The 12,174-nt window shown below is 46.2% G+C and overlaps 2 protein-coding genes across 2 annotated transcripts in view; both read left to right on the forward strand.

The window, feature by feature from the left end:
• Positions 1-12,174, forward strand: part of LOC149350584 (uncharacterized) — a 37,042-nt gene that overhangs the window by 10,008 nt on the left and 14,860 nt on the right. The window lies entirely within an intron of this gene.
• Positions 132-4,008, forward strand: LOC149350585 (carboxypeptidase M-like). Its single transcript, XM_089576899.1, has 2 exons — positions 132-1,199; positions 3,619-4,008. Exons 1-2 carry the CDS (start codon positions 172-174, stop codon positions 3,929-3,931), a joined length of 1,341 nt encoding a protein of 446 aa, XP_089433025.1. The 5' UTR covers positions 132-171; the 3' UTR covers positions 3,932-4,008.

The following is a 12,174-nucleotide window of genomic DNA, read 5'->3' on the forward strand; positions in this document are numbered from 1 at the left end:
TCCTTATGCTATCCTCGCCTTAAATTTAGGTCAGTTGAAAACATTGAGCTAAACACAAACACCATAATTATTGCAGCATGTTTCGTGGCTTAAAGACGACGAAAACTGCCCTTTGTTCGGCACGCAGAGACAGCGGAAGAAGAACAACTGCTTTCACCGCCAGTCGTTGCCATGCTGCGCTTCAGCTTGCTGGCGCTACACGTCGTGGCGAGCACGTGCACGCTGGTCGGCGCCGACGACGCGGAGGACCTGACGTACCACACCAAGCAGACTCGGCGCGAGGCCGTGCAGGGACTGCACGAGGCGTACCTCAACCTCACCCGGCTCGAGATTGTGGGCAAAGTGGCAAACAGCCCCGTGTACGTGCTCGTCATCTCGCGGAGGCCTCGGCGGCAGTTCTTGGTGCCGCGTGTGCACCTCCTGGCCGACTTTCCGGCCGGCAGCGAGCTACTGATCAAGTTGGCGTCGCACCTTCTGCGCGAGTACGAGCGTGATGAGACCGTGGCGCGCGTTGTCAACAACACCGAGATTCACGTCCTCTTTTGGCTGGAGTCGGCTACCGTCAGCGAGACCCCGAGAGACGACTGCTCGGCTGACGGCCAGAGCCAGGACCTCGGCGGCTTCCCCGACTACTTCGACGAGAAATCTGGTAGGCTCACCGACCAAGGGCATCTGCCCGAGCAAGTGCAGCTGGTGATGCAGTGGCTCAAGCGCGGTAGCTTCGTACTGGGCGCACATGTGCGCGGCGGCGACGGCGGCATCGCTGTGGCCTACGGCTTTCACAACAGCGCCAGTAGTTCGCCCAGTGAGGCTCCCGACGAGGACGTGTTGCGGAATCTCTCGATCGGCTACGCCCAGCTCAACCAGGAGATGATGAAGGGCGCCCAGAGCTGCCCCGGTGGCCGCGTGGGGGGCTTTCCGGGCGGCGTCACCAACGCGGCTGCCTGGAAGAAGAGGCCCGGCCTGATGCAGGACTACGCGTACGTGCGAGAGGGCACGCTCATTGTGGACCTGGCACTGTCCTGCTGCAGGGTCCCCACCGAGAACACGCTGCGCAGGCTGTGGTCGGAGAACAAGGAGGCCATCATACACCTGCTGGGCCAGGTTCAGCGCGCTATCCGAGGATACATCAAGGGCCCCGACGGAACGCACATACCGGGGGCCTTGCTCACGATCCGGGAGCGGAACGTAGGATTCAGGTGAACCATTTTGGCATAAAACCCGTTTACGTCACAGGTGACGTACTGCCAGCGCGCGCTTGAAATATCGATGTGTAAAACCAAAACGCATGCAGAAAATTAAAAGGAAGATAAGAAAAGAACAATCTACACACCCCATTGCGCAAAAATAGGCCTCAGGCAATTGCAAAAAAAAAAATGATCTGTTCGATTTCATGCTTTCACTGTCAAATGCATATGCATATACATGGTGTCCCAGCTAACTTGGACCAAGATTTAAAAAAAAAAAAACCTAAGCGTTCTTCGGAACTGAAATCGCGTGGATGTTGTTAGCATTTATCTAAAGTTACAGTACCAATTTTTTCGCTCGTCCTATTTGAATAATTAGTCATGATAAATATATTAACTTTTTATATGCAGCTTGAAACGTTCAGGCGTTAATGGGAGAGTTGTGGAATTCCACAAATATTGTCCAACCTAGGCACTTTCAACGAGATAGACTTAGCGTGGTCGTTTTTATTCGGGAAAAACGAAAGCCCGCGGAGTTTAAAAAATACCACGTGACAGTGCGCTCCGTGCGCCCGGATGAGCCGCGATTACAGCGCGCTCATCCGTGCTTTGTTAAAAACATCACTCGCTTCGCGCCTTTCGTGCTGCCAAAGACAGAGCTTCGCGTTGTGCTTGGTTCCAAGATAAGCGCCGGTGGATTCGGGCGGCAGTTGAAAGAAAGCGCGGCTCCCGTTTTTCAGCGTAATTCGCACGACGTTATCAAGCTTGTTATATGCGTCTTTGCTTGTTGGTATCTTGCTCCCAAATTCGAACTCATGAGATTGTCATCGTTCCTCCGCATGCATTCTGCTAACGTGAAAGCGCAATTATCGCCCCAGAAACGGGAGCCGCTCTTTCTTTCAACTGCCGCCCGAACCCAGTGGCGCTTATCTTGGAACCAAGCAGAACGCGAAGCCCTGCATTGGGCAGCACGAAAGGCGCGAAGCGAGTGATGGTCTTTACAAAGCACGGGTCACAGGTCAGAGCGCTGTAACCGCACCAAATCCAGGCGCACGGAGCGCGCTGCCACGTGGTATTTTTTGAACTCCGCGGGCTTTCGTTTTTCCGGAATAAAAACACCCACGCTAAGTCTATCTCGTTGGAAGAGTCTGGGTTGGACAATATTTTTGGAGCTCCACAACTTTCCTATTGACGCCTGAACGTTTCAAGATATATTTAAAAAGTTAATTTATTCATCTCGACTAATTATTCAAATAGGAGGAGCAAAAAACATGGTACTCTAACCTTAGATAAACTCTAACAACATCCACGCGATTTCAGTTCTGAAGAACGCTTAGTTTTTTTTTTTTAAATATTGGTCCAAGTTAGCTGGGACACCCTGTATATGTAACCAGGCTTTTGCGCGCCATAGTCGTCCAGCTTCATGGCGCAGGCCTAATCTGAATGGAAGCAGGCAGCCTAAACATATTTTCAGACAAGCACACTGGATCGCGGACGATCCGCGTAGACCGCCTTCCACGCGACTCAAACGTCACTTTTGCGTGAGTAAACCTGCGTGAGCAAACCATCCTTGTCGCTTCAGACCAATAAATTGTTTTTTTGAACGGATCATTGGCCACATTTTAATCTCTGCTGATGTTACTTTGCGGGCGTATCTAATACTTATTCACCTTCATTTTCTGTTGCTTTAGTGTATTCCTGTGCGGTTTATAAGTGGCTTTTGCCGATAAATATTGGCGCCAGTCCTGTCTTGTGTGTTCGTCCCCGTGTCTTCGCGCCAGTTCGCATTTGTTCAATTATGCCTCGTCACTTAGGTGAGCGACCTTGAGTGACTCGGCGTTGGATGCTCACGGTCGTTCACAGGAGGTTTGCGTCTCGTGGTAAGTGGTCCGCGCGGCCCGTTCGCAATTCGATCCTCTCGTCAGAACCCTCCTTTATGTATACAGCAATCTGCGCCCTTACATCGATATGTGCTGGTGGTTTAACATAGCTGTATAACGCACGACAACACCAGGGAGGAGGCAGAGTACTTCTCAAAAAAAAAAAAGCGCACGCACGTGTTGGTACCTTTATTTTCCGTTCTGTGGCGCTAATCCTTCCTCTTGTATCCCAGCTCAAATTCTGGGAGGTTTTTGTTGTTGTTGTTCCGTCCCTTGGCTGTTTGGCGCACTATATTTAAGATAGTCGTAAAGGTCTGGACCAGCGTTGTCTGGGCTGCGTACTAGCTCATACTTTAAAATGATTAGCTGTGTTCCGTTACCTCAAGTGGCTTGCAGAATAGCACCAGTCATCTGGTCATCTTTGCGCGCACAATGCTGCGAAAACTCTGCCATTGGCGCTGTACTTCGGTATGCATCCGAAGGCCGCTACCATATAGTGCCAGGCATCGTGTTTTTCTGCCAGCTGCGTGCACTCACGACGTCTGCTGCAGGTCGACCGACCAGGGCGAGTTTTGGAGGATACTGCAGCCCGGCAGCTACACGCTTGTCGTCAGCGCCAAGGGCTACCTGCCGGCGGCCGTGAAGGTGACTGTTCCCGATCACCCGCGTCAGGAACCGCCTATCACGGTCGTCATGAGGCCGTGCCTCTACCCGGTCAAGATCATGCCGATAGAGAGCTACAGTACTGAGAAAGCGCTTCCCGAGAGGCGAGGCGGCAACGTGGACTCGGCTTCAGCAGTCATCCTCACCTCTGGCCACGTCTTGCTTCTGCTGGCGTGCGCGCTCGCATTTGACCCGTCATGACGCATAGCCGCGCGCTCTTGCTCTGTCTACACGACAGCTGGTGCCCGCCAGCGTCGCCGGCGCCGGAAAATAGTAGCTGCTGGTATTTTTCTGCGTCCGATTACGATCTCGGCTTCGTTGGAGGGTCTCTTAGTAGTGTTCTGACAGTAAAAGGATGAAAACGAAACTTTTGCAAGGCCCTTTCATGCGCCAAAGGATGCTCCGTGTGGAGTAGCCTCGGCATCCAAACTCGAAGTTCTGAAACAGTAGCGTGAAAATGTCATAATGATTCTGTACCGTATAAGAGGTCTTTTTTGTGTCCTACTCAGTTGCCAGCGTAAGGTCGTCTCACCGTTACGACTTGAGTGCTAACTTTATTGGGGCTCTGATGGCGCTTAGGACGAGGTCAAACCGTAACGATGTGTGATATAACTCGGTCGAACAAACCAGACAAACAGAATGAGTTTTTTTTTGTTCTTCGCTTTTTTGCGCATCGATGGCGGCAAAGGCATGCGCATTACCTTCTATCCGAGGGGAGGGAGTAGGCTAAAGGATGAGTATACGACTTTCTTGCAACAAATCCCTCCAGTTTTTCCATTTATGGGCTTCTGTGAGAACACTTCATGGCCTAGAAGCAGAACGCCCCACTTTATACCTATCATGTAACTTTTCCCCCCTTTTTTCGTACCGCCTGTGGCTGGTGCCTGTCGAATTAAAAATTGAGCCGACAGTTCAGCTCGCCATCGCTGACACCACTCGTTTTCCGAATTTGTCGGAATGGTCGTGAAACTTAAGCGTGATGTATAAAGACAAAAACATGCACTAAGTATGACCTCTTGAACCGCGTTGCTTCCCATACAAAGGATCACTACATGGCGCTCACCGGTATGTAACAAATGCAGACTCCAAGGGGACGTAGCGCCTTTTACCACGAGACTGTTGCGAGCGCATAACACTACGATTCGATGGAGAACAGCCGACATAAACCGAGAACGCCAAAAAGGGGCGAGGCGTGGATAGCCGACTGTGGTCCTATGTGCCCACTGGTAATCGGGTAGGTTTAAAATAGTCAAAAAAAAAACAAACATAAAGGTTCTGAGGTTTCAAATTAAAGGTTCCGCTTAATCATACACAAAGGAACGATTACAAGGACGAAGACGCGCTTCGTTTTTCTAATCGTTCTTTTGAGTACGTCTTCGTCTTTTAATATTAACCGCCCCGCCGCGGTGGCTCAGTGGTTACGACGCTCGGCTGCTGGCCCGAAAGACGCGGGCTCGATCCCGGCCGTGGGGGCTGAGTTTTACGATGGAGGCGAAATTCTAGAGGCCCGTGTACTGTGCCATGTCAGTGCACGTTAAAGAACCCCAGTTGGTCGAAATTCCCGGAGCCCTTCACTACGGCGTCTCTCATAGCCTGAGTCGCTTTGGGACGTTAAATATCAATAAACCAATGAACTGATATTTTAGTATTAACCAGTCTGGCGCGCTTTCCTGCACAATGAAAAACCAACTAACCCCCGTTATGAACGTTTCAGCCGACGAAAAAGAGACCTTGGCAAGCCATTACCCCCTCCGGTCATTTCCTACTCGCACCATGCGCCTCCAACAAAATAATATCGAGGAATTATATAAACAGTGCGCAGGAAGCAGGCAACGCACGCGCTTGCAGCAACGCTGTTCTCCCCACCTCATCTGCTTCTCTTCCTCTCCAGGGCATTTCACCGTCCTCGTCGTTTCACGACTGATTAGCCGGAACGGTATTCCGTATCTTTAAGAAGAAAGAAGGGCACTAGCGATCACGTGTCATCCACGTTTCTATTGCTGCTCTCAGATATAGGAGTCTAGTTTTGGGTTAGCTCATGACGCTATTTGCTGTCCGTGAGTCCCGGATGTCCTTTAATTTTGTACACTCTTGATTCAGAATATCAGTTCAGCTGCAAGCGAGTTGCCTGGATGCAGTGTAATACCGTGACCGCAGGCACTTATTTTCCGCGGGATCTCCATGGAAGAGAAGTCAATATCGAGTGCCTACGCGTGCCATCTTGGGCCAAAAGTAATAAGCTAACTGAATACCTTTCTGCTCCCCTCCTCATAAGAGCATTGCTATTGAATCGACAAGGTACTTATAGGAGTACTGTTGGATTACGAACTCAAAAACACATTAATAGGGTTTGCTTGAAACTTACATGACTACGTCGGCCTGATTTGCATTAATGAGGCGTAGCGCATTCTTTGACATATTCGTTCTGAAAACCATATATTTCTTTCTCTTTCACTGCCATTTAACATAGTTTTGTGACTGTGTGAACTAATATAACTTATGTAATTTTTAAACTTTAAACTTGCTTAGATCCACTCATTCGACTCGAGGAGGGCGCTGTACGCTTCAAACTTTTTCCTAATCACAACAACCGGGAGCCTTCATTATTATCTTCAAGGCATAGATAGATAACAAGAACGATGGCACCTTGCATCCTATCTATGCCAAATCACTGAAAACGCTTCTAAGTGCTACAAAACCCGGATACATCCGCCGGTTACCTCATTGTGAACAAGGGAGCCGTAGCGCTGCCGAAAGGGCATTCTTTTTTTTTCATTCATTTCATTCATTTATTAGGTCCTGAAAGGCCCCATTTAAGGGGTATTACATGAGGGGTGGGCGGGGAATACGGCAGTTATGACAAAAAATGATTTTCGATGGCAGTCTTGAATTGTTGAATATCTTCTAGGGAAGCGATGTGGCCGGGAAGGTCGTTCCAGTCCAGGGCAGTACGGAGGAAAAATGATTTTTGGAACGTTTTGGTATGGGCGCGATGGGGGCAGACGGCTTTGGGATGGCTGTGACGGGATAAACGATGGGCTGGGCGGAGGAGTACATTGTTCGGTGGCAAGCTGTAAAAAAACGTATGATGAAGAGAAAGGCGAGCTAGTTGGCGACGGGATGCTAGGGTACGAAGTTCAAGTTGGGATTTTAGTCGAGTTACACTAGCGCGATAAGAGTACTATGAAAGAATGAATCGTGAGGCGCGATTTTGAAAAGATTCCAGTAAATTCGACAGGTTGGTTTGGTGAGGATCGAATATAGAACTTTCGTACTCTAGTTTAGGCCGGACAAGTGATATATAGACAATTAGTTTGACGGAAGTGGGTGCTAAGGAAAAGTTACGCCTAAGTAGCCAAGGACGCGATTGCCTGAGTTAACTATAATATGACTGTGCCAGGATAGGTCACTGGAGATATGGACACCTAGGTACTTAATATTGTCGGTTTGAGTTATGGGACAACCGTAAAGAGGGAGGTGAGTAGTTACGTCGGCGGTGAAAAGAGACTAAAAAGGTTTTATTGACATTTAGTTTCATGAGCCAGGTGTCGCACCACTCTTGCACTTTGAGGAGGTCGTTCTGTAGGACGGTAACATCTGATAGGTTATTTATGAAGCGGTATATCACACAATCGTCGGCAAACAGTCGTATGTTAAATGACATATTATTTGGCAGGTCATTAATATAAATTAGGAAAAGAAGGGGGCCTAAAACAGTACCTTGAGGAACACCTGACCGGACTTGGGAAAGAGCGGATGAATGGGAGTTGGCGACAACAAACTGGAGACGATTGGTTAGAAAACTGCTGATCCAGGTGAGCACACAAGGGTCTAATTTAAGGCATGACAGTTAGAGTAGCAGGTGACGATGCGATACTTTGTCGAAGGCTTTCTCGAAATCTAAAAAAAATGCGTCAATGGGTGTATTAAGGTCAATGTTGGTGTGAATATCATGAAGGAAAAGAGCAAGCTGTGATTCACAAGAGTGGCCTTGATGGAAGCCATGCTGATTGGGGTGGAAAAAGTTGACCGATGAAAGGAAAGATGCAACCTGAGAATAAATAATATGCTCCATGATTTTTGACCAAACACTTGTGATAGATATCGGTCTGTAGTTGGTGGGGCATGAACGGTTACCTTTTTTGAAGACAGGAACGACCTTCCCAATCCTCCAGTCAGCAGGAATTGTACCACTAGTTAGCGATTGCTGAAAGATGAGTTACAAAACAAGCTACTGACTTGTTTAGTATTTTTAGGCACTTTGGCATTAATGCCATCTGTTCCCACGGCGGATGAATTTTTTAGATTGTCAATTACACTAGAGATACCGAACGGGTCGAAGGTCATGGGATGCATTTGAGGATGAGCATAATCCGGGGGTGATGGGCGGTGCACAAGTGTCTCATTGGTGAAGACAGCGCAAAATGCGTCATTTAGTACACCAGCAACTTCGTGTTCACGAACATTGCAGCCGTCGTTAAGGAACAAAGAAATACTGGTTGAAACGGAAGGATTGATTGTTTTCCAGAACTGTTTTGGGTCGTTACGCAGCATAGAGGGCAGAGTGTTGTTGAAAAGGTTGTGTTTGGCGGTATATAAAGATTTTTTGTACTCGCTGGCGGCACGAAAATACTTATCCCATGCAGCGTCGTTGTAAGAATGCTTTGCAATGCGAAAGAGCCTTTTTTTCTTCTTATTCAAACGGTTTAGTACTGAATTGAACCATGGTGACTGCGCACGCTCTGTTATTGTGATAGTGGGGATGTACTTTGTGATTAGAAAGAGCATTTCGGTTTTAAGAAGTTGCCAGTTAGTATCAACACGACGCTCTTGATAACTGGCCGCGAAGGTGTCATAAAAAGAAGCCAACTCTGTATTCATACCTGCATAATCACCTTTACCATAGAGGGTCAATTTTTTCTTGTTTTTTTTTTTTTTTGCTCCTGAGTGAACTACAGTGGAAAGAGCCACAGATTACAGCGTGATCGCTCGGGGACGGGAGAAACATAAGCGAAGAAAAAATATCGGCATGGGTTGTTAAATTGAGGTCCAGGATATGAGAGGAGTGGTCTGTAATGCGAGTAGGCTCTGTGACCAGCTGTGACAGACCGAAAGTCAGGCACGTATTCATTAATTCACATTAGTTTTTGCATTGTGACAAGGTGGAAGCGAGGTTACTCCAGTTTATCGAGGGATAATTGAAGTCACCAAAAAGAACGACGGGGGTATTATGATACATGGTTGTTATAGCTTGCAATGATTCGTAAAATAAAGATAAGCAAGAGTCGTCGTTAGTTGGGGGTCGGTAGCAAACACCAAGCGCGGAAAGGTAGCATTGCAACATATCCAGGTTATTTCTAAAGAGGTCGAGATATTAACGAGCGTGCAGCGCAGCGATCGGTTAGCGGCGATTAGAACACCGCCACCGTGCGCATTGCTGGGTCTATCTTTGCGAAAGATATCAAAGTGAGGGAGTGAAGGCAATATTTCGAGATCAGATATTGATGAATTTAGCCATGTCTCTGTAAGTAGTACTAAGCCACTCGAAGAAGAAGAAATGAGGCTGCGAATTTTATCACGTTTCGGTATAACGCTGCGGATATTAGTGTACAAGAATTGCACCGGGGAATAATTGACGTTGGTGATTTCGCGTTGAACTTGCACTTCGCGCTAGGATTTTTCGACAATGTTTTGTGCGGCATGATCATAAATGTATGTTTTGTTGTTTGCGATAAGCTTGTCATTTCTTAATTTGATTTTAAGGTTACGTTCCTTCGCAAACTGAAAAAGCTTTTTCCGCGCAAGACGAGTTTCAGGCGAGAAGTCTTCACTGGCGCTGTAATCTGTTCCCTTAAAATTTTTGCACAAAGAAAGCACAAGGTCTTTGTCTTTGTAGCGCTCAAACTTAACGATGATCGGCCTTTTTTTTTTTCCTTGTGTGCAAGCACCCAGTCTATGGGCACGTGCAATATCTCGCGGCTGAACATCGATATCAAGAAACTGATTACAGTGGTCAATGATCAACTTCTCGGATTCAGACCAGGATTCGGTGACCAGAGAACTGCGTCAAGTTTCGCTTAGAACCGCATATAGGTAAAGCAGAGGCTGACGTGGATTGACACTATCCATGTCAATCTCGTCACTTCATCAACTTTTAAACTGTCGGTCACGGTAGAACAATGATTGAAAAAAAGTAGGCGTCGCTAGTCCCGACGAATAAGAAAGACGTGAAACCCGGTCACGTATATCCGGCGGACAATTACTGCAAAGCAGAGGCGCATATAAAGCACACTTTGCGAAAGGCTGTTGTCTAGACCGATCTCCCAGTGCTACAGTGTTGGGAACTGCGGGGCAGTCTCGTCGTCAGTTTACTCCACGCACATGAGCGCTTCGTGTCGCCCTTTGTTCGTAACACCAGAGCGTCGGTTACGCAAATTTCTTTTCGCATGCACTGCACAGTAACAATATCATTAGTTAATCACGTTAATGTCGTTGCAGATAAGCGAGACCTGAAGCCATATTGTAAAATGTAAATAAGACTATTATTTCTTGTTTTAGGACTTTTTTACAGATTATATATTAATAATAACTTGTTTATTTCCATCAGTGATGGGGGAGACTGCGGAAAAAAGTCAAGCCTCTGCTTCAGTCAAGCCGCTTGACAACAAGCGACTTGACTGAAGCCCGCAGTTTTCCTACAAAGCAGGCAGCGATAGAACTACAAAAAAAGAAACTCGCAGAAAGCACAATATCCAAAATTAATGCACGCACACTTGATAGTCACAAGAGGTAAATAACAAAAGGCAAGATAACACTTTTAGTTGTTATTGTAAGCAAGGATTGTTAATGAAATGTTTGCGTAGGGTTCGTACAGAAATTGTATGTAAATCTATACCTGATTTGTGGAATGAATTTCAAAGGATTGGCAGTGTGTATGACACTTTTTACCTGGAATAATTTGCCCGCGCAGTGACCACCTTCCACAGTTCTGTGTAACGGGTGGTGTAGGAATGTGTGTTTTTATCGAGATCTGATAATTCATGAAAAAACTTGAGGTTTTCTTTCACCTCCCGTTTGAAAGCCCGACTTAACTTTAGTTATAAAGAATAAACGCGCGTATTATGTTTGCTTTCGAAAATAGCTCTGAAGTATAGGAATGATACGGTACAGTCTTTGTCAAAAGTAACCAGGCTCCGTGGTTTGCTTCTCATTCGTATAACAGAGCCCTCACGGCTTCCCTAAAGATGAAAAAATTCTTTAAAGATGAGAACAGGGGCTCTTCTTACCATACAGAGATTTAGAGCTTGAGGGCTGGCATAATAGCTTTAATATACGACTGAGAAGAAAAACATGCAGCCTGGTTACTTTTGACAAAGACTGTACATTAAAAAAAGTGCTCGAACAATTTTTTTCTTTTTTTTGCAGTATATGTATTCTTTCAAGATTTGTACGTGTCGTGGTACCCCATACCAATACACAATAATACAAAGAAGTAAAAAGAGAGTATTGTAAATAAGAAGCTTTATATTGAAAGGTAATATAGCTCTGTGTCGCGCCGTCATAGCAACAACACGAGATAGCTTCCCTGAAACAGATTCAATGTGCGCATCCCAAAGCATATTCTGTGTGAAGATAACTCCAAGTATTTTAACACTACTATCTATTTCGATTTTTTCGTTCTCGTAAAGAAGGGTGATTAGACTGCTGTTTATTTGCTTCGATTTCGGCCTGAAAATTACGGCTTTTGTCTTCTTTGCATTAATTTGTAGACTGTTTGCTGTGGACCATTTATGAAGAGATCTTAGAGCAGAGTTGGCTTTATTCTGAAGGCTACTAGGTTCAGGTGGTGAAAAAAATATACTAGCGTCATCAGCGTATAAAATGTATTTTGCATCTCTGTAGATACGAACTAAGTCATTTATATAGACTATAAAAAGGAACGGGCCAAGAATACTGCTTTGAGGAACACCTCTGTTGATTTGTTTCAAATCTGAACGGCAGTTCTCTATTTGTACATATTGATGGCGATGATCTAGGTACGAAACTAATCTACGTACCCTCTCTCTATCATTATGCCTTATCATGAGATTATTACTAAATTTAATTTAAATGTTCTCCTGCATATATTTAAACACATACGTGGCACTGGATGTTGACACGATGGCAACTGAAGGGTGAGTTGGTTGTTAATCGTAAGCAACTGCGTGAAAAAAGCAGATAGTACGAGACAGGCGCAGTGAAGGCAAAGGCCGATAACATGCAGAAAAACACTTGACAAGACTCTTATACCTCCGGCTAACAGTTCCATCAGAAGAACAACTCAGCGATCCAATCAGCATTAAAGAGGAATAATTGTTCGGCCCAGCATTTTCTGCATGTCAAATAATTATACGCCAACAGTTCAGGGAACAAAATTCCTGCAGTTTAGGAAGCAGAATCTCAAT

Source organism: Amblyomma mixtum, chromosome 3 (genome assembly GCF_055824585.1).
Source record: "Amblyomma mixtum isolate Tamu chromosome 3, ASM5582458v1, whole genome shotgun sequence".
In the NCBI taxonomy this organism is placed as follows: Eukaryota; Metazoa; Arthropoda; class Arachnida; order Ixodida; family Ixodidae; genus Amblyomma; species Amblyomma mixtum.